The sequence below is a fragment of the Vulpes vulpes genome, chromosome 1 (genome assembly GCF_048418805.1).
Source record: "Vulpes vulpes isolate BD-2025 chromosome 1, VulVul3, whole genome shotgun sequence".
NCBI lineage: Eukaryota > Metazoa > Chordata > Mammalia > Carnivora > Canidae > Vulpes > Vulpes vulpes.
Genome location: NC_132780.1, coordinates 133,937,085 through 133,960,571, shown reverse-complemented (window position 1 = coordinate 133,960,571; position 23,487 = coordinate 133,937,085). Strand labels below are relative to the sequence as shown.

The 23,487-nt window shown below is 39.2% G+C and overlaps 1 protein-coding gene across 1 annotated transcript in view; it reads left to right on the top strand.

Annotated features, from left to right (window-relative positions):
- SLC26A8 (solute carrier family 26 member 8) overlaps positions 1-23,487 on the top strand; it is a 76,701-nt gene that overhangs the window by 17,235 nt on the left and 35,979 nt on the right. Inside the window, exons 3-6 of the mRNA XM_072730918.1 lie at positions 3,039-3,220; positions 10,787-10,951; positions 11,828-11,977; positions 18,046-18,128. Of these exons, the coding sequence (XP_072587019.1) occupies positions 3,039-3,220; positions 10,787-10,951; positions 11,828-11,977; positions 18,046-18,128 (580 nt within the window). The remainder of the gene's footprint in view (positions 1-3,038; positions 3,221-10,786; positions 10,952-11,827; positions 11,978-18,045; positions 18,129-23,487) is intronic.

The following is a 23,487-nucleotide window of genomic DNA, read 5'->3' as shown; positions in this document are numbered from 1 at the left end:
TGAAATAATTTCATTTTTTTGAATTTGCTTAAAAATAATATGAATTGGGAGAGGAGTGAGCATTGAATAGATGAGATAAGATTGGCCATGAGTTGACTACTGTTAAAGCAGGTTATAAATACATGGGAGGTCATTATACTCTAGTTTTGTATGTGTTTGAACCTCAAACACACACACACACACACACACACACACACACAAAGCCTTGCTTATCTAAGACACTAACTTGACTCACTGAACTTATAACTGAATTCAGATGAGCACACGTTATGATGTAAGTTGAAGATAGGTCCTCAGGAGTGCCTGGGTGGCTCAGTCAGTGGATCATTGGGCTCTTGATTTTGGCTCAGGTCATGACCTCAGGATCATGAGATTGAGCCATTTATAGGGCTCCATGCTGGATGTAGAGCCTGCTCAAGATTCTCTCTTTCCTCTCCTTCTCCCATCCCCCCATCACCCCTGTGCATGTGCACGCATGCCCTCTCTCTTTCTCTCAAAAAAAAAAAAAAAAAAAAAGGATAGGCTGTCAGGGCAGGAGCTGCAGGCTTGAGACATCAAAGGATGACACCATGCATGTTAATCTATTTGCTTCAAAATTTACAAATTCTCATGGTATTCTTGGAAAAGAAAGTAAGTATTGAAGGAGTTGTTGAAGAAAGAGACTGAAATGATTGGTATATGGAAGAGAGACAACACATACCAATGTGGAAATCAAGCCAGCTAAGTACGGTTCTTGCCTTGTTCTCCAGCTTTATTTCCAGTACTGGAGGATTCCCAGGGCCTTCTGCTACTAGACTAGGGGTGAAATGGGACTACCTCTGGGCTGTTGGAATCAGAAGTTTTATTGTGACGTCTGTTTTCCATGATTAGCAGGAAGACCTTGAAGTGAAAGGTGTTTAAGCCTGTGATTTATAACTGAGGTGTAAAAGCATGTGGTAAAGTAGGAGAAGCTACATACTAAAGGAGGTAATAAAAGGGACTAATGGAGGGCTATGTGTCAAGAGCTGCTATTACCATGCTCAGTCAGTTACACACAGGGATCATTATTTTAAATATTCTTTACAGTATTTTTGAAAGTGACGTTTAAAAGTTAGCCTACTGGGGGGTGGGGGATGGGGTAACTGGGTGATGGGCACTAAGGAGGGCATGTGATGTAATGAGCGCTGGGTGTTATAAGACTGATGAGGGCAGCTCCGGTGGCTCAGAGGTTTAGTGCTGCCTTCAGCCCAGTGTGTGATCCTGGAGACCTGGGATTGAGTCCCATGTCAGGCTCCCTGCATGGAGCCTGCTTCTCCCTCTGCCTGTGTCTCTGCCTCTCTCTCTCTGTGTCTCTCATGAATAAATAAATAAAAATCTTTAAAAAAAAAAAAAAAAAGACTGATGAATCACTGAGCTCTACCTCTGAAACTAATAATATATTAATTAATTGAATTTAAATTTTTTAAAAAGCCAGCCTACCTCTTCTTACTTAAATTATCTTGTTTTTCAGTCCTGACATTTAGTTTGCTGACCAGGCAACTGATTCCTCCTCTCAATGTCTGTTATGCAGCTTTCTGTTCTTCATTAATTTATGTCATTTTTGGATCATGTCATCAAATGTCCATTGGTGAGTCCAGCACTGGAACCCCAGGAGGTGGATGGAGTCTCTGCCTCAATCATTTCCTTATTGCTAAGAACCCAAACTGAAGCTATACTTAAGGTAGAAAAAAAGGAGGCAGAAAATGGACATTCCATCCATAGGGTGAGGGTTCAGATTTGAGAGACTGTGCCATTATTAAGGTCACTGCCAGACAACTCGGCCAGCCACCTGGTTTCCAAAAGAATTAAACAGCATTGGTACTTTTCTTGGTGAAATTACCACTGGTTGAAATCTGCCCTCAATCCAGAAGATCCAGAGGCAATTTTGCCAATATTCCTAGAGTGGGTCCATCTTTCAGCTAGACCTGCAGTAACCCAAGACCATGGGCCTACTTTATAATCATCATGCCAGCTTATTAATCTACAATGAGAAAATGCTGTCATGGTAACAAAGCACTCAAATCCATAGGATAAGCACTTTCCTTACCTGAGTCAAAAGTCCACCTACTAATTTATAGTCAGAAATAACTGTTACAGGGATCAAACTAGTTGAAGGTCATATAAGCAGCACATTTTCTTCACATAGGTAAACTGGCATAGAAATCAAACCACAAAAATACTCAGTAATCTTGGCATTGCCAACATCTACTTAGTAAAATACCTTTTTCTGGGCTTCCCTACTGAACAACTGACCACCCAAACAACACTGATCATTTTGACTGACACATGCTTTCTCCAGATATGTTTGTGCATTCAATCTGGTTACCCCCTCATTATTCTAGAGGCAGCGTGATATCCTGCCTTTTTTAAGGACAATATCACATGTCTCCACTAAAACCCATTATATGTTGATATTACATTCAGACACTGAGAGAACAATTATATTCGCATATTTCCAAGTTCCTGGGGCACATCATAATCATTTCCAAATACTGATAATAAGGTTACTAGAGTTTTGTTTCTGTTAGGTAATTTAAAAGTAGGGTTTGCCTTTGCTCCCATATGTGACTATGTGGATAGGAGGACTGAATGAAATCATGTTTGAAACAGGTTTAGCTCAGTGTCATTTTGCACCTAGTTAATCCTTCATAAATGATAAGTGTTGTCTTATTATTATTATTGATTAGCTTTGTTTTCTTATCCCCTCCCCCATCATCTCATTCACCATCTCTAAGAGCAGGTAAGTGGCTGAGCCTGATATGCACTTCCAGCCAATTTCTCTTTGAGTCCCACTCCATACACCCATACCTGGACCACAAAGATCTAAATTCTGGGAATTGGTGATGGCATGTGGAACCAGAGTTCTTTTCTTCACTCACAACTTCTCCAAGGGCCACTTTCAAAAAAGAAAAGTTATTCAGATCAAAGACAAAACAACATCAGACCATGCCTTGCTTTTGTCAAATATGTCAGGTTCCCTGGTTTTAAAACCTCACTTTCCGCCTCAACATCTTTCATAGGTTCCTTCTTCCTTGTGAGTGCTCTGATGATCAATGTCCTGAGATTGTACCCATTCAACAGTGGCCACCTGGTTCTGGGAACTTTCATCAAGGAAGACTTTTCTGCACCCTCCTTCCTTGTGGATTATAACAGATCCTTGAGTGTGGTGGCATCCACAACTTTTCTGACTGGGATTATTCAGGTAGGATCTGAGTCTCTGAACCCCTGAAGAAGAAATAAATAAATAAAGGAGCTACAAAGGGACCCTTTCCTTTTGTTACTCCTGTTACCCATGGTAATATATCTAAAACTTCAATGATTTATTTTTTGGAAAACTTACAGGATGTGTGGATAGGCTCTCCTCAGTGATAAAACTTTTTCCTCCTCAGAAATCATTCACCATTGATTAGGATGAGATATGGAACATTTTCATCAGTCTCTTCTCTAAAACTAAAGAAGGGCCCTAGGGACTATGGTCTAGAGTTCTTTTTTTTTTAATTTTTTTATTTTTTATTTTTATTTATTTATGATAGTCACACACAGAGAGAGAGAGAGGCAGAGCACAGGCAGAGGGAGAAGCAGGCTCCATGCACTGGGAGCCCAACGTGGGATTCAATTCTGGGTCTCCAGGATCGCGCCCTGGGCCAAAGGCAGACACTAAACTGCTGCGCCACCCAGGGATCCCTGATCTAGAGTTCTATTCATGATTTCACGTGTTGTTTTTTTAAAACTCTTTATATTCTTTCAACAAGAATAGCACTCATAGGTTCACATACTATATTTTGAGTTAAGTAAGCATAATAGTCAGACCTGGAACCCTTTTCCTAGAATTTCAGGAGCATAGCTAAAGGACAATAATATCAATGACTTGTTAAAATATCAAAACTTATTTTTGGTGTGTCTTTGATTTTCTCTGAGAGTCTACCATCTGAAGCTTCATTGTTGAACTAAAGTCACATATGCTAGCTTTCTCTTTTTCCACAATTAATCTACTCTTTAGCTAATTTTTGCTGATCTCTCCTGGGACCATCTTTTATTAGGTATAGATTTATTGGAAGCCTGCAAAGTCAGGTTATCCTAGTGAGCAGGCTCCAGCCCTGATACCAGCTATATGACCTACTTAAATCACTTTACCTTTATGGCCTCAGTTTCCTTGTATGTAAAATGGGAATAATAATGTTTGTTTTGCAGGGTTCTCATGATTAAGTGAGAAAATACATGTAAAGCGCTCAACCCAGAGTCTGTCACATAGTAAGCATCAATATGTTATAATTATGGTACAGAAAATATGAATTTGGTACTTTGATAGAGACCAAAAATTAAAAAAAGAAGATGTAATTCCTGTGGTTAAAAAATCCAGTCTTTTAGAAAAAGACAAAATAACAGGCAATGTAAGTTAGCAACCTATGAATTATCTACAAGGTCCTGGGCATGTTCTCTTGCCTCCTTTGAGCCTCGGGGTTTTGATTGTTTGTTTGTCTAATAAAGGAGGAGACATTCCATTTCCAGGAAGATAAAATAGATGCTTTTCCCTGTTCCTCCTGTTAAATACAATTAAAAACCTTAGAATGTTATTTACAAAACAAACATAAGAAAATGCTGAAAAGTGGAGAGAAGAAAGCAAACTAGCTCAGAATCTCAGGCCCCAAGGAACAACACAGTGGTGAGTTTCCAGGGTTTTCTTTTTGCCTCTTCTATTTCAAACTTGATGCTGAAGAAGCCAGAAACCCACAACTCTAATGCCTGTGCACATGTACACACACATGTACAACCCTAACAGAAGTCCGTTCTTTATAGCCACAGCACCAAAAAAGGCTAGTGAGGCTGAAAACTTTTACATAATAACTACTATGCTCCAGACAAACATCAAGGGAAAACAAAACAAAACTGTGATATCAAACCCCCTCATGCCAACCAAGGCCAATCAAGGAGCCAGACTTTCACCCTTACCCACCTGTAATGAGATGCCCACCCACCCCAAAACTGGAATGTTGTCAGAGAAGGCCAAACAGGGAGTCAAGACTTTCATTTCTACTGTGCAGTAATGAGATCCCCCTTCCTACTCCTCAATTGGGTGATGTCAGACATGGTCTAGTGAAGAGGACAGCCCCCTCTGTTGGGTCAATGGAGGCCAAAAGGGAAGAAGTAAGTTAATAGCAGCAGAGGACTACTGGGGAGCCAGAACTCCTACCCCTGCTCAGCAATAATGAAGAATCCTTACTGCCTCAGCTGTTGGTGGAAGCTTAGGGAAGAACTGGGCTTCTACAACTATAGGTAACAATGAGGTGGCACCTGGCCCCTCTCCTGCCATCACTTTGTCAAAATAAGCTAGGTAAAACAGAAGGGTTAAATAAGATCCAATGTCTCATAGCATAGTGCCCAAAATGTTTGTAATTGAACTGAAAATTACTTGTCATAGTAAGAGCCAGAAAAATCTCAACTTGAATGAGAAAAGACAATAAAAAGATGACAACATTGAGATGACAGAGATGTTAGGATTATCTGGCAAAGATTTTAAAGCAGCCATCCTAAACATACTTCAGCAAGCAATAATGAACATGTTTGAAACAAGTGAGAAAATAGAAAGTCTCAGCAAGTAAACAGAAAATATGAAGAAGCAAATGGAAATTTTAGAACCAAAAAGTACAATAAAATTAAAATTAAATTAAAAATTCAAAGGATGAGCTCAGTAGCAGAATAGAGGAGACAGGGAAGAATGAATGAACTCAAAGAACAATAGAAATTGCTTAATCTGAACAACAGAGAGGAAACAGACTGGAAAAAAATAAAGCCCCAGGGACAAGTAGGGTAATAACAAAATATCTAATATTTGTATCATAAGAGTCCCAGAAAGAGAGGAGAAAAAAGATGGGGCTGAATTACTTGAAGAAGTAATAGCTGAAAACTCCCCAAATTTGGCAAAAGATATAATCCTATGGATTCAAGAAGCTGAGAAAATTTCAAACAAGATAAATCCATAGAAATCCACCCTAAGGGGATCCCTGGGTGGCGCAGCGGTTTGGCGCCTGCCTTTGGCCCAGGGCGCGATCCTGGAGACCCGGGATCTAATCCCACATCAGGCTCCCGGTGCATGGAGCCTGCTTCTCCCTCCGCCTGTGTCTCTGCCTCTCTCTCTCTCTCTCTGTGACTATCATAAATAAATAAAAATTAAAAAAAAATCCACCCTAAGACAAATTATAGCCAATCATCTGAAAACTAAAGACAAAAAGATCTTGAAAACAGTGAGAGAAACACTTTTTCTATGGCGTGAGAGGGGTGAGCAACTCAAATGACAGCAGATTTCTTATCAGAAATTATAGAGTCCAGCATAAGTTGCACAATATTTTGTTTGCTAACAGCAAAGAACTGTCAATCCAAAATCATATACCCAGTGAAAATATCCTTCAAGAATAAAAGGAAAATCAAGACCTTCTGAGATGAGGGAAAACTAAAAGAATTCGCTACCAGCAGACCTTACCCTAATAGAATGGTGAATGGAAGTTCTCTAAACAGAAAGGAAGTAATAAAAGAAAGAATCTTGGAACATCTCTAAGAAAGAACAATGGAAAGAGTAAAAATATGGATAAATATGATAGATTTTCCTTGTCTTCTTGTGCCTTCTAAATTATGTTTGATGGTTGAAATGAAATGATAACATTGTGATGTGGTTCAAAATGTATGTAGAAGAAATATTTAAAACAATTATTATGGGCCCCTGAACAACCCCCTTAAAAATCTGAACATTTATATGCAGATTTTTAAAAATACAATTCAGTATTGTAAATGTATTTTCTCTTCCTTACGATTGTCTTGATAACATTTTCCTTTCTCTATCCTACTTCATTATAATAACATAGTATGTAATACATATACCAAATATATTTCAATCATCTGGTTTGTATTGGTAAGGCTTCCAGTCAACATTAGGCTAATAGGAATTAAGTTTTTGAGGAATCAGAAGTTATATATGGGGGGTGCCTGGGTGGCTCAAGTAAGTTAAGCATCTGCCTTCAGCTCAGGGTCATAATCTCACAGTCCTGGGATCAAGCCCAGCATTGGACTTCCTGCTCAGGAGGGAGCCTGCTTCTCCCTCTCCCTTTGCCCCTCCCCCTGCTCATACTTTCCCTCTCTCAAATAAATAAATAATACCTTTTAAAAAAGTTATACATGGATTTTCAACTGTTGGGGGGTGCCCCTAACCCCTATGGTATTCAAGGGTCAACTATAGTTTTGCAAGATGTTACCATTGGGGGAAACAGTAAAGAGGATACTAGATCTCTCTGTATTGTTTCTTACAACAGCATATCAATTTACAGTTATCAAAAATAAAAAGGTTAAAGTTAAAAAGAAGTCTGTACTAGATAATAATGTCTAACATTTATTGCTATATGTTAGTCACTGTTAAAAAACACTTTACCTGTATCCAACTCATTTGATCCTTACAACCTATGAGGATAGGTGTTACTATGAGCCTTATTTTAAGGAAAAAAATGTTACAGAGAAGTTAAATGAATTGCCCAAGGTCACACAGCCAGTAAGATCTCAAACTGGGAATTAGGCTCAGAGTTGTCTACCTCTAGAATCTGCACTTTAGATAATTTTAAAGTGCAAACTAATATTAATAAAGTGAAATGTTCAGTGTCAGAAGAATGTAAAGCATAGGAATGATCTTTAGTTGGTTGGAGTTGTCTGTAAAGGAAACAACCATGTATTGAGACTTTTCTTCATTCACTGAATATTGCGTACTGGCTTTCTCTAAGAATGGCAGGTAGGTTTCATGACATAGGCCAAGTCTGACTGATTGACATTGGCTGCCTAGAAAATTAGGTTAACACAGATACTGATGCCACATCACAGCTGAACAAGAAAGAGTTTTATGGCTATAGATATTTGCCATTTACAAGGTGGAAGGAAAAGATGAAGAATGAGTGATAATGTGTTTGCATCTGTCACTATTCTCAGATTTGAGCTTAGTGTTTTACATGTATTATACAATGTAATCCATACAAAACACTGTGTTGAGTATTATCCACTTTTCATAGATGAGGAAACACGTTCATCGAGTTTAGTTAACTGGTCCAAGTTCACACAGCCAGTGAGTGGCAGAGCCAGGATTGAAGAGAAGTTCTTCATCCCTAGGAATCATGCTCTTTTCACCACATCTGCTGAAGAAGAAGAATTTTATTGAGTTCTTGAAAGAAATTATGGACATGGATTGGCAGAAATGGCAGCATATATATATATATATATATATATATATATACATATATATATATATTTCTGCATAAATACAGAAATAGAAATCAACCAATCCCTCAAAAGACAGGAAGCTGACTGGCCCAATTAGAGTCCTAGAGTATATTGGAGAGTAATGACTAGAGATTATAGGGACCCAGTGCCCAACTGACTGAAAGCTTGGAAACAAGCTTTTAAACCCCAAAGATTTACTCTCCCAAGTTTATTTTCTGCGGGCTTCTAGTGCAGTGGAATATGAAGGGCTAACAATAATAGTAGGCTTCAAGACTTGTCTATTTTTCCCCATCTTCTTTATTAGGCTGTGCAAGTATTCTTAACCTACTTTCTTAAGGGGAATAGGACTCACCCTGTATCCATTAATTTTCTTATTGTTTTTTAATTATAAAAGATGGCTGGCTCAGTCAGTAGAGCAGGCAACTCTTGACTTCAGCGTTACGAGTTCAATCCCCATGGTGGGCATGGAGCCTACTTGAAAAAAGAAAGATGGACATGTATATATATTGCAAGAGTCTCAAATAACAAAATTAAATAAATAAATTTTAAAGTATTGCCCCAACCTTTAATCCCATTCCTCAAAAGTAACTTCTGTTAATAGTTTGGGGTCTACACTTTTAGATCCTTTGTATATTTAAAAAATATATATATATATATATATATAGGGAAGCCCGGGTGGCTCGCCGTTTAGTGGCACCTTCAGCCCAGGGTGTGATCCTGGAGACCTGGGATCGAGTCCCACATAGGGCCCCCTGCATGGAGCCTGTTTCTCCCTCTGCCCGTGTCTCTGCCTCTCTCTCTCTGTGAGAGAGAATAAATAAATAAAATATTTTCAAAAATAAAAAAATATATATAATATATGTCTATAATTTTTATATTATATATGCATGTGTACATACAAAATACTATTTTGGGGATCCCTGGGTGGCGCAGCAGTTTAGCGCCTGCCTTTGGCCCAGGGCGCGATCCTGGAGACCCGGGATCGAATCCCACGTTGGGCTCCCGGTGCATGGAGCCTGTGTCTGTCTCTCTCTCTCTCTCTCTCTCTCACTGTGTGCCTATCATAAATAAATAAAATTTAAAAAAAAATACTATTTTGTACCATTATATTTAATGTATAATTTATAATATATGTAATTATATATAAATATAGAATTGTTCTATGTAATTATATATAAATATATAATTGGAAAAATTATATCAAGTACACAAATAAGTAATTATATATATTCATGAATTTATACATTTATGTAACATATAAATATATGTAAACAACTATATATTTATATAAATATATAATTATATATTTATTGTAATATAGTATTTTATGTGTAATTATGTGTACATTTATAGTATTTTACATGCACATATGTATATATAATATACAAATTATATTTATTATATATACTGAATATATGGAAACAGAATTTATGTCTTATATGTTATATAATATATACATATTATAATATATAACCCTGAAGACATAAATTTAGGTTAATCATTCTTAGTAAAGATATAAGTCAAAGGCTGAGAAGTTTGAGCTGGAATCCGGGTTTTTAACTTTCCTTTTTTTTAAGATTTTATTTATTCATGAGTGACATAGAGAGGCAGAGAGAGTGGCAGGGAGAAGCAGGCTCCATGCCAAGCGCCTGGCGGGACTCAATCCCAGGACTGCAGGACTGCACCCTGGACCAAAGGCAGGTGCCAAACCGCTGAGCCACCCAGGGATCCCTCCTCCGGGCTTTTTTTAATTTATCTTTTCCTTTGTGAACTTCTCGTTCCTCACGGGGATATTAACATCTGAAAAGGGTTGTCAAAGCTTCTAACAAAAGGGCCCTCAGAAAGGCAAAAGTTTGTCCTGATTACACTGGGTCACTGTTAACCTCACATTAATAAGGTCAGTAGAGAGGGACGCCTGGGTGGCTCAGTGGTTGAGCGTCTGCCTTCGGCTCAGATGGTAATTCCAGGCTGGGATCCATCCAGTCCCACATGGGGCTCCCCGTGGGGAGCCTGTTTTTCCCTCTGCCTATGTTTCTGTGTCTCTCATAAATAAAAAGATCTTTAAAAAGGAATAATACCATCAGTAGATCCTAGAGCAAGAATTTACGCTTAAGTGCTCCTGAAGCGAGAAGCGTGGTCTAGTGCCTATCGGGAGCTTCTGAATCAACACCAAGGATTTAGATCGTCAATTTCAGCTGCTGAGAAAAAGAAGAGTTATCAAAGGGTCTAACAACTTTCTGCTGGATAGCGCCTAGTCGACGCCTCTGCGGATTTGATGACATTCTTTTTTTTTTTTTTTTTAAGATTTTATTTATTCATGAGAGACAGAAAGAGGCAGAGACACAGGCAGAGGGAGTAGCAGGTTCCGTGCAGGGAGCCCGACGTGGGACTCGGTCCCAGGACTCCGGGGTCACGCCCTGGGCTGCAGGCGGCGCTAAACCGCTGAGCCGCCCATGCGTCCCGGGTTTGACGACGTTCTGTTTCACTCTGATTTTCTTTATGCCTGAACCTCCTGCAGCTATCGATGGGCTTGTTGGGTTTTGGCTTCCTTGCTACGTACCTTCCGGAGGCTGCAATCAGCGCTTACCTGGCTGCCGTGGCGCTACACGTTATTCTGTCCCAGCTGACTTGCATCTTTGGCATTATGATCGGTTTCCACTCTGGTCCCATCTCCTTCTTCTATGTAAGTAATTTCTACCCTCACCCAGAGATACAAGTGCCCCTCCCCTCACCTCCAAAAGGAAGTGGACCCTCCTGGAGAGACTGCTGCCTAGGCGGCTGGGTCAACAGAGTCTTAGAAATAATTGCATCTGTTCTAGATTTACGATCTTAATTGCAGATGCCAGTAGGATCATGTCCTCAGTTGCATTAACTATTTGGCCCACGCTTTTTAAACAAACATTAAATTTAGGCTTTTAAAATACAGGAATCTATCATAATTCTTCCCATTACATGCCTCATAGCAGACTTGTATCCTAAAACATTAAAGAATATAAAATGCCACATAGTCCCTTAATGCAAGAATGGCATAGAAGCCATGCTAAAGAACATCAATGGTTTAAAAAAATTCGTAAAGGAGCAGGCTGGTAAACAGAACTCCTGGGTTCTTTTTTTTTTTATATTCTATTTATTCATGAGAGATACAGAGAGAGGGAGAGGCAGAGACACAGGCAGAGGGAGAAGCAGGCTCTATGCAGGGAGCCCAATATGGGACTCAGTCCCAGGTCTCCAGGATCACACCTCAGGCTGCAGGCGGAGCTAAGCCGCTGCGCCACCGGGGCCGCCCAGAACTCCTAGGTTCTTTCCATTGCACTGAAACATGTGTATTCTCTCCTATTGGGCATTATTATCTTTTGATATCTCTTTATCAACTTAGATATATATGGATATATATCCTCCCCTTTGCCTTCACTGTGCTAGTAATGCTCATAAAGACATTTGTGCCCAGAGACACTGCTTAGGGATTTCTTTTTGAACTAATGTAGAGAGAGTGTCATTTTCTAGCCATAGGCGATTATCAAACCCCTTTCTAAGCCTCTGTAATTTTGTTTTCTTTCAGAACATAGTTAACTACTGTGCAACTCTCCCAAAAGCTAATTCTACCAGCATCCTGCTATTTCTAACTGCTGTTGTTGCGCTGAGAATCAACAAATGTATCAGAATTTCTTTCAATCGGTACCCAATTGAGTTTCCCATGGAAGTTTTACTGGTAGGTGTTATAATGCCCCAAATTCATGCTTTAGATCATTTAAAATGCCTACTTTTTAAAAATAAAAATAAAAACAAGAAAGCAAGCAAACTAGGAAGGAAAAGGATTAGAGGAGACTATAAAAATAATAATTTTTAAATGTATGTTAAATTGTGACAAAGTGGAATACATTTAATTTTTTTTTGGAATACATTTAATTTTTAAATAATAGCTTATGTTTGTAAAACATGCTTTTTTTTATTAAATTTTTTTATGATAGTCACACACACACACAGAGAGAGAGAGGCAGAGACACAGGCAGAGGGAGAAGCAGGCCCCATGCACCGGGAGCCCGATGTGGGATTCGATCCCGGGTCTCCAGGATCGCGCCCTGGGCCAAAGGCAGGCGCCAAACCGCTGTGCTACCCACGGATCCCCAAAACATGCTTATTTTTAAAGTATTTTCTCTATTTCCTCTTTCATACTATTTCAGAAATAAGTCCCACTCCCCCTTATGAAAGTAATCCAGGCTCATTCTAGCAATTTATTTTTTTCTTTTTTTTTGAGAGAGAGAGAGAGAGAGAGAATGGGCAGGCGCAGAGGAAGAGGGAGAAGCAAACTCCCCAGTGAGCAGGGAGCCTGCTGTGGGGCTTGATCCCAGGACTCTGGGATCATGACCTGAGCTAAAGGCATATGCTTAACCAGCTGAGCCACCCAGGTGCCCCTCATTCTAACAACTTTGAAAAACATAAGGAAAAAATGGAAGAAAAGAAATTTCTGCACCTGTAATGTCAATTACAATTGATAATTTTGGATTTTCAGCTATTACTGTTTTCTTCCTTCAAATATATTTGACAGGGATCCCTGGGTGGCGCAGCGGTTTGGCGCCTGCCTTTGGCCCAGGGCGCGATCCTGGAGACCCGGGATCGAATCCCACATCGGGCTCCCGGTGCTTGGAGCCTGCTTCTCCCTCTGCCTGTGTCTCTGCCTCTCTCTCTCTCTCTGTGACTATCATAAATAAAAAAAAAAATTAAAAAAAAACAAACAAACAAACAAAAAAAAAACAAATATATTTGACAGGCCTATGCTCAGTGTTGGTGAATTTCCATCTTCTTCTGTATAGAACTTTGATCCTACCTTTTTTTTTTTTTTAAGATTTTATTTTTAAGTAATCTCTACCCCTAACGTGGAGCTTGAACTCACAAGATTGAGTCGCATGCTCTACCAGCCAAGCCAGTCTGGTGTCCCCAAGCCAGTCTGGTGTCCCTGTTTCTATTTTAATAGTGTTGTAATCATACTGTTATTCAGCCTCCTTTCATTCTCACTATGCTGCAGTAGAGAAATTGAAGGAGATGAGATGTTAAATGGATTGCCTAATCTATGTCATTTGTAAGTGGCAGAGCTGGGGCTCACCACTAACAATAACATTTCTTCTTTCTTTAAAAAAAAAAATCTACCGATAAAACTTATCTTTTGGAGTTAAAATTAACATTTTTACAGTGACAAAGACATTCTCATAAATAAAGCTCAGGTTTTTATTTTTATTTTTTTAAAAAGATTTTATTTACTTATTCATGAGAGACACAGAAAGAGAGCGAGAGAGGCAGAGACACAGGCAGAGGGAGAAGCAGGCTCCATGCAGGGAGCCCAATGCAGGGACCCTGATCACACCCCGGGCCGAAGGCAGGTGCTAAACCGCTGAGCCACCCAGGTTGTCCTAAAGTCAGCATTTTTTATATAGGATCACTGAATGCTTGGATGTCCATGAGAATTAATTTCCCCTTAAGAAGTGTTCTGTTTGGGATCCCTGGGTGGTGCAGCGGTTTGGCGCCTGCCTTTGGCCCAGGGCGCGATCCTGGAGACCCGGGATCGAATCCCACATCGGGCTCCCGGTGCATGGAGCCTGCTTCTCCCTCTGCCTGTGTCTCTGCCTCTCTCTCTCTCTCTCTCTCTCTCTCTGTGACTATCATAAATAAATAAAAAATTAAAAAAAAAAAGAAGTGTTCTGTTAGGGTTGGAGGCAAAAAAAAAAAAAAGTGTTCTGTTGTTGCAGAGATGCTTCAACTTCACCAAATGTCCATGTGTTGCCCTGTATTTTCCAGCTTCCCTGTAGTTAGGCAGAACCATGTGACTTTGGGGCCAAAGCATAGGAGAAAGCATGTGAGTCTCCATGTTCTTTCCCTCCCTGCTGTGGTAATCATAGGGCTGTATGGTGAAATAACTGGGTCCCCACGTGGAATTAGCCTGGATCCCTGAGGCACTATTTGCAAAGAAGTTGCCTCAAAGAGACACTGACCCACGATAGACTCTGTGTGGGCAAAAAAAAATAACACTAAGGTCTCATTATTTGTATGTTGCCACAGTATAACCTATACTAAATAATATAGGTCTATACTTTGCACGATTAAAAGAGTATACGAATTGCTTTGGAAGTTGAGACCAAGCTCTGTCTTATAACTGTTGTCTACTTCCTATGGAGATGGATATTCTTTTTTCCTTGGAGTAGTTGAAAAGCTATTAATTCATAAAGGGCAGAAACTGAAAGACTAATTTTATCAAAGACTTCCCAAATCACTGTACATACGTAATGGTGCCCTAGAACCCAGGGGACCAGGTACAGATGGAGTTTGGGGAGTGGAGTCAGGGCTAACCTCTCCTTTTCATGGAACCCAGCTCAGCTCTGACATCTTGGGAAGCTGAAGCTTTGGAGTCACCAGCAGATGGCATCGGTGACACAGATATTCGTTCTCTCTCTCTCTAATTTCAGCCTTATTGAGGTGTAATTGACATAAAAGGTATACATCATGATGATTTCATATGCAAATACATCGAAAAAGAATTCACCCATCGAGGTAATTAACACTTCCATCACCTCACATATTTATCTTTTGTGTATGTACGAGTATGAGAGAACATTTAAGTTTTACTCTTCGCAAATTTCAATTATACAATGCAATGGTATCAGCTATAGTCACCATGAGTAGCATTAGATCCTCAGAACTTATTCATCTTAAATGTGAATGTTTGTACATTTTGATCAAACTTTCCCTGTTTCCTCCAACTTCCGGCTCCTGGCAACCACTTTTCTACTCTCTGTTGCCATAAGTTTGACTGTTTTGTATTTGTTTTTGCTTTTAGATTCCACATGCCAGTAATACCATACAGTATTTGTCTTTCTCTGGCTTTTTTCACTTAGCATATTGCCCTCAAAATCCAGCCACGTTGTGGCAAATCAGCCCTCTCTTAAGAGACAGCAGCAGGAATCATAGGGATATTCCTTTAAGCAACCTCAAAGGCAATGAACATTAACCAGGGTTATTAGGAAAGGTGAGAAGTAAAAGTATAGAGGATGCTGTGGTTGACAGATTGGTTTGTGAGCTACAGTTAAGACATTCCTTTGGGGAGCAGCCCTGGTGGCTCAGCGGTTAAGCGCCCCCTTCAGCCCAGGGCCTGATTCTGGAGACCCAGGATCAAGTCCCATGTCAGGATCCCTGCATGGAGCCTGCTTCTCCCTCTGCCTGTATCTCTCTGTCTCTCTGTCTCTCTCTCTGCCTCTCATGAGTAAATAAATAAAATCTTTAAAAAAAAAAAAAAGACATTCCTTTGGGGAGTGCTATAAACAGGGTGTACCGTGGAGCAAAGCGGGGGAGGAAACCCAGATCCAGCAACAAAAGTCAGTGGAGACTTTGAATTATTGCAGTTTAGGAATTAAACATTTTTGTGCCCTAATTTATACTCAAAGGCTATCAAAGCCTGCAATACATTACTTAAATACATGTCAAGTCAAAAAAAATAAATAAATAAAAAATAAAAAAATAAAAAAAAAAATACATGTCAAGTCAAGTGATTCGGATCACTGTCCACCAAGTAACAAGGATTAGAGATGTTTAGAACTGGGAAAAGACTTGCATGTTTCCCCTGGCAGTGAGGGAAATGGGAGAGGGAGGATGAGAGCTGCTATGCCCTAGGGTGTAAAAAGCTTCTCACAGCACTCACCAAGACAGTACCGTGTACACATGCTGCAGGAAACTACACACACCCACCAATCTGTCCTTAACACTCTAGTGTCAAATAGTAAGGGGAAGTTTCAAGGCAATATCTGGGATCCAGATAGACTATACAGGCAAATAATTCAAGAATCCTATAGCTCTGGGGCACCTGGGTGGCTCAGTGGTTGAGCATCTATCTGCTGTTGGCACAGGTCCTGATCCCAGGGTCCTGGGATCGAGTCCTACATTGGACTCCCCGTGGGGAACCTGCTTCTCCCTCTGCCTATGCTGCCTTTCTCTCTGTGTCTCTCATGAATAAATAAATTAAATATTTTTATTTTTATTTTTTTAAGATTTACTTATTTATTTATTCATGAGAGACAGAGAGAGAAAGAGAGAGGCAGAAGGAGAAGCAGGCTCCATGCAGGGAGCCCGACGCGGGACTCGATCCTGGGACCCCAGGATCACACCCCGGGCCGAAGGCAGGGGCTAAACCACTGAGCCACCCAGGGATACCCTAAATATTTTTAAAAACAAAAAAGAATCCTATAGCTCTAAGAAATTATACATATTATATGTTCATAATTTATATATATATGTATATGAGTGTGTATTTGTGTATGTGTTTATTTAAGTTGTATATCAAACACCAAACAAGCATCAAAATAATTGTCTTTCGGTGATTTCCTTCTGCTTTTTAATTTTTCATATTTTCACTATGTTCCTTTGTGAGCAAGCATTACCTTCACATTGGAAATAAAAAGGGTTCCTTGGCTAGTTTCCATACTTCTTGTCCTTTAACTATAAAAAGAACCAAACTTTTCTCTGACTCAAGCTATGATCCAGATTTTTCTTTCCCTTCTGACCTGTAAGGTTCCCAGCTGTCTTCATCAGATCACAGCATCCCAGGTAAACCAATTGCTATCCTGCTCAGTATCTGAACTCTCAGCGGAGACTGGGAAAAGATTTATATGTTAGTAGGGAGAATGGGGTAAAGCAGCTACATAATAATTATTTTTTTAATTTTTTTAATTTATTTATGATAGTCACAGAGAGAGAGAGAAAGAGACATAGGCAGAGGGAGAAGCAGGCTCCATGCGCCGGGAGCCTGATGTGGGATTCGATCCCGGGTCTCCCGGATCATGCCCTGGGCCAAAGGCAGGCGCTAAACCGCTGCGCCACCCAGGGATCCCAATAATTATTTTAATACCTGGGCATCCAGTTATTTTGTCTCTAGCTTAATTTGCTTGGTGTCAGGTCTCTATAAGGTGTAACAATTGGCTAGGTTGTCTATTTTCCCACAAGTTGAAATGGAAAGGAGACTTGTTATTTTAGGAGTAAATAAAAGGTAGATAAAAAAGCAAGTCATTGCTTTGCTGAGGACTTTTTCTTTGTGCTATCGAATGCTGCTCCGTATTTACTATTGAGGGTTAGTCAGTAATAGGATTCTCAGTATATCTCAACAATCCCCAAGGGTTTATTTATATTAGTACAGTATACCTAGATCTAAAAACTTTTACAACTGAGGCTTTTATGTAGCCATAACCTGAAAACATCTTTATATTTGGTCCAGATGTTTCAAGTTGGGGAGGATATCCATTTGTTCCCATTGTTATGTCAGAGGCTAAGAATGAAGTTGCTTTTCATTCTGGCTACAATGCTAAAAAGAACTCAGTGGGGGCACCTGGGTGGCTCAGTCCATCAAGCTTCCAACTTTTGGTTTTACTCAGGTAAAAGTCTCCCTGAAATTGAGTCCTCAGCTGGGCTCTGCACTTGGGGCGGGGGCTGGGGGAGGAGTCTGCTTGAGATGCTCTCTCTCCCTCTCCCTCTGTCCCTCCCCATCATGTTCCCTCTCTCTCTCTCAAACTAAATCTTAAAAAAACATTAAACAAATAAAAAGAGCTTAGGGAATCAAGAGTCAGAGGGGATTTCTGCTTTCTTGCTCCACTGAATAGGCCCTGCCTCTCTCTCCAACTTTCCTGCATAGGGACTGCCACATATTTCAATCCCTGTCTTGCTAAGGCTATAAGCGCCTCTGCTCCTGGAAGCAATCTATAATTTTTAGATGATCATATGCCTTTTTTTTTTTAACCCCTACAGATTCTTGGCTTTGCTGCTTTTGCAAACAAGATAACCATGGCAACAGAAACCAGCAAGATGCTCATTGATATGATTCCTTATAGGTCAGTAACCACTTTTCAGGATTACTCTTCCCATTCTGTTACCCTCACTTAGCCTCTGACCACATAGCCTGACTGCTATTCTGTACCAGCAGTCTGGCCACAGACAAATTTGGGAAGTGGGCTTAAATTCATTTTAGAATATAGAGGTTCCCAAAAGAAGAGAGGCTAGGATAACCCTTTGTTTCTTCATTGGTCAGCCTCTTAATCTCTTCCCATAGTTGAGTCAGTCCTCTCACACAAATAAACTGGGTACCAGAGAGATTCACACAGTTTTTTCATGGTACATCATGGGTCTTCTCAACCTCCATACCTATCTGACTAACTCCCAAGGGTGGAACAAGAGATGCCTCTGTTTTCCTGGCCTCTCTCCTGGAGCTCAGTGCTCAGGAGATGAGTGTTCCTCTGTCTTCACCCAGTTAGACTGAATCAGTGTCCTCAAGAAACATTATTTCATCACTCTGAGTAGAAAGCTATCTTCAAACAGTCTGGCATGTGGAGCTCTTAAGTTCTATCAATTAATTTACAATTTACATTATAATTCCTAACCAGTGACTTTGGGTCACTCTTGCTTCTGTTAGGAAATTTGAGTTCCTATAATCTTGATCAGATGAATCACTTTAGATAAGAAAGGCAATATATTGCAGTTTCTTGACTCACAGGCAGGCTTTTGAAGAGCATCATTCATTTCCTTATGCTGTTCATACTGCAGAGTCAGTGATACTGGCCACCTCCCAAATAATACAACATAGGCTACTTTGATGACAGCAGATCAGATTAGTCTCATGTCCTACAAGTTTTCCATGAAATCTAATGATGACTAAATCGTTTAAAATTCTGTTCAATTAAAAAAAATGTAAGCAGACCACCTAGGAACCAGAGAATGCAGTGGTAAATAAGACTGACTCATTGCTCTCAGGAAAAAATAACAACAATGAGATCGGTGATAATTATTTTATTTCATTTGAACCTCACTCCTTCTTAAGGCTGAAGAAACTGAGGTTTACCAAATTTAAATTACTTGCCCATGATCACACAGTTGGTTAGGGGCAGAGCTCCTTTTGAACCTATTTCTATTTAATTCCAAAATCTATAATTATAATCACTATATTATATTTACTCAATATGATTCTGTTATTGATGAATGAAAAACCATACAGTCAACTTTTGCTTATGTTTTATCATAAGATTCAGGGTTTAGATAGGTAAACATTTCAAAAATCTAATTTTAGGTATTCGTTTGAACTACCTGTTTTGTTATGTGTTTATTCAAGGTTGCTAAAGATTAAAAAATAGAACAATTTAAGTTAGTTCTTTCTGTATCCATGTCTCCTTGTAACCAAAACTGCTAACAAAGAATTAAATGTTAAAGAACAGCAGAAAGGAAAAACAGTGGTTTATGTTACCATATTAAATACTTAAGGTTTACTAATGTAGATTTGGGCAGTAAATTCCATTGATTGTAACCTCTTTGGGATAGCCACATTCTTCTCTAACTTCTTGAAAGTACATAAAAGGGAAATTTAACAAAAGGCTTAATATCTGCCTTTAAGTATTCAGTTATATTTCTATGCAGCTCACTACCTGGAAAACACAAAGATTGCTTGTAAGTTTAAGTATACTATAAATAGAGAACTAAAACAGACATAGTTAGATGGTGAAAGAAAAGATATTCAAAAATAGGAATTTAGATTTCTGCATAATAATGATGAGAAATAGGAAGACAAGAGGAGATAGTACTTTGTGGTGCTAAAAGGGATAGTTCCTATTCTAAAGAAAATAAAATTGAAAATGCATAAACTAATAACATTTAATTAGATAAGGGATCAAAAATAAACACATCACAACATTTATTTTTTAAAAATTCTTCCAGGGCGCCTGGGTGGCTCGGCGGTTTAGCGCCGCCTTCAGCACAGGGTTTTCCCGGGTCTCCAGGAATCCAGTACCACATCGGGCTCCCTGCATGGAGCCTGCTTCTCCCTCTGCCTGTGTCTCTGCCTCTCTTTCTGTGTGTGTGTGTGTGTGTGTGTGTGTGTGTGTGTCTCTCATGAATAAATAAATAAAATCTTAAAAATAAATAAATAAATAAATCCTTCCAAGTGATATTTAATACATTGTTCATTTTACTGAATTTGGATTTTACACAAAATTTTGGAAGTTAGTTATTGAGTCCTATATGTGGGTCTTGATGATATGATAAAAATAATCAGAAGAATAAACATTTCAAATAGCAAACTTCATCTAAAACATTTTGAAGATTTTTTTTTTCTTACTTAGAAAAGAAACCTAGAGATACAGAAACCAAAGCACATTTGTGCTTCCAAATTCAGTTTGAGGATATTCTATGGATCTGTGGGGAAACAACACTGCCCCCCAAATCATGAAGATTTCTTTTCCTTTTTTAGTATGTTTATATCATGATTGATTTTTGAATTTTAACCAACATTGCATCCTCTGATAAACCTCACTTAGTAATAATGTATTATTATCATTTTATATATTGATTTGTTAAAATGATGTTAAGAATTTTTATATTTATGTATATGAAGGATAATGGCCTGAGAGTTTCTTTTCTTGTAATATCTGTGTCTGGCTTTAGTTTCAGAGTATTGTAGACATTGTAAAAGGATTTGGGATGTATTCTCTTGTCTTTAATTTCTGGAAGAGTTTCTACAGAAGTGGCTTTCTTTCTTTCTTGGAAGATTTTATTTATTTATTCGTGAAAGACACACACACAGAGGCAGAGACACAGGCAGAGGGACAGGTAGGCTCCCCTCAAGGAGCCTGATGTGGAACTAACTCCATCCTGGCCCCTGGGATCATGCCCTGAGCCAAAGGCAGACACTCAACCGCTGAGCCCCGCAGGTGTCCTGGCATTTATTTCTTAATGGTAGAATTCATCAGTGAATGAATGATATTTAGGCCTGAAGTTTTCATTGTGGGAAGGTTCTTTTTTTTTTTTTTTTTTTAAGATTTTATTTATTTATTCACAAGAGACACAGAGAGAGAGGCAGAGACACAGGCAGAGGGAGAAGCAGGCTCCATGCAGGGAGCCCATGTGGGACATGATCTGGAGACTCGAAGATCATGCCCTGAGCCAAAGGCAGATGCTTAACCACTGAGCCACCCAGGGGTCCCATTGGGGGAAGGTTCTTAACTAAAAATTCAATTTTTAATAGCCCTCACTCTATAAACACTCTCTATAAGTCACGTTATCTATCTTCTTGAGAGTACTCTGTTAGTTTGGTGATTCAAAGAATTTTCCCATTTAATCTAAGTTGTCAAGTATATTGGCAAAATGTTATTTATAATATTCTCTTACTATCTTGTTTTACTAACAGCTTTATTAATATATACTTCCTATACCATAAAATTCACCATTTTAAAGTGTACACTTCAGGGATGCCTGGGTAGCTTAGCAGTTAAGCTCCTGCCTTCGGCCCAGTGCATGATCCTGAAGTCCCGAGATCGAGTCCTAGGATGGAGTCCCACATTGGGCTCCCTGCATGGAGCCTGCTTCTCTCTCTGCCTGTGTCTCTGCCTCTGTCTCTGTGTCTCTCATGAATAAATAAATAAAAACTTTTTTTTAAGTGTACATTTCACTCACTTTTAGTATATTCTCAAAGTTGTACAGCCATCATTGCTATCTAATTTTAAAATATTTTATCACCCTCAAAAAAGAAGCCTTATCCCATTTGTCCCCTTCCACAGCCCTTGGCTACCACCTAACGTACTTTTTTTTTTTAAGATTTTATTTATTTTTTTGACAGACACAAAATAAGAGAGCACAAGCAGAAGGAATAGCAGGCAGAGAGAGAGGGAGAAGCAGGCTCCCCACAGAGCAGGGACCCTAATGCAGGACTCGATCCCAGGACCCTGGGATCATGACCCAAGATGAAAGCAGATGTTTGACTAACTGAGCCACCCAGGCACCCTAATGTTTTAGTTTAAGTAAACTTTACACCACACATGGGACTTGAACTCATAGCCCCAAGATCAGGAGTCACACATTCTACTTTCTAACTCTAGAGATGTGCATATTCTGCAATAGAATCATAAAATGTGTGGTCTTTTGACTCCAGTTTCTTTCACTTAGCATAATGTTTTCAAGATTCATCCATATTATACCATGGATCATTCCTGTTTATGGCTGAATAATATTCCATTATATGGATATACCACCTTTTGTTAATCCATTCATCAGTTGAAAGACATTTCAGTTATTTCCAACTTTTGGTCATAGTGCTACTATGAACATTCATGTGCAAGGTTTTCTTTTGAGTACCTGTTATCATTCCTTTGGTGTTTATACTTAGGAGTAGATTTGCTGAGTCATATGGTAATTCTATGTTGAACTTATTAAGGAGCTGCCAGAAATTTTCTACAGCAGCTGCACCATTTTGCATTCCCACCAGTAACACACAAAGTTCCAACTTCTTCATACACTCACCAACATTTGTTATTTTTTGTTATTATTGTTGTTATTACCCTCTTAGTGAGTATGAAGTGATATATCACTCTGGCTTTGATTTGCATTTGAGGGCGAATGATGTTGAGCATCTTGACCCAGGAACTCTCTAAAATGAGAGTGGTTCCTGGTCATTTGTATATCTTTTTAGAGAAATAAATATTTAACTCCTAAGACTACTTTTAGTTGGGTTATTTATCCTTTTGTTGTTGAGTTGTAGGAATTCTGGATACTAGACCTTCTCAGATATACAATTTGCAAGTATTTTCTCCTATGCTATCAGTTATCTTTTTTTTATTTTTATTTATTTATGATAGTCATACAGGGAGAGAGAGAGAGAGGCAGAGACACAGGCAGAGGGAGAAGCAGGCTCCATGCAGGGAGCCCGTCGCGGGACTCGATCCCGGGTCTTCAGGATCAGGCCCTGGGCCGAAGGCAGCGCTAAACCGCCAAGCCACCCGGGCTGCCCTGTATACCAGTCTTAATTACTATAGCTTTGTGCTAAGTTTTGAAATGGAGAACCCTGTGCCCTCCAACTTTATTCATCTTTTTCAGGATCGGTTTTGGCTATTAGGGGTCCTTTGCAATTCCATTTAAATTTTAGGATCAGCTTTTCAATTTCTGCAAAAAGGGTCGTTTATATTTTGATAGGGATTTCATTGAATCTATATATCACTTTGAGACTTTTTTTGGCCAAACACATAAAATATGGTTAAATCTGTGAATGTAAACCTTCTAAAAGAGCAAATTCATTTTTTCACCCCTCTAAGATGCTATAGAACCAACGTGTTATTTTGAAAATTGTTAAATAAAAAGAACAAATTAAGTATTTATCATGCCTTTCCTATAAAAACTGCTCTTTAGGGTATCCAAATCGTTGATAACAAGACATTT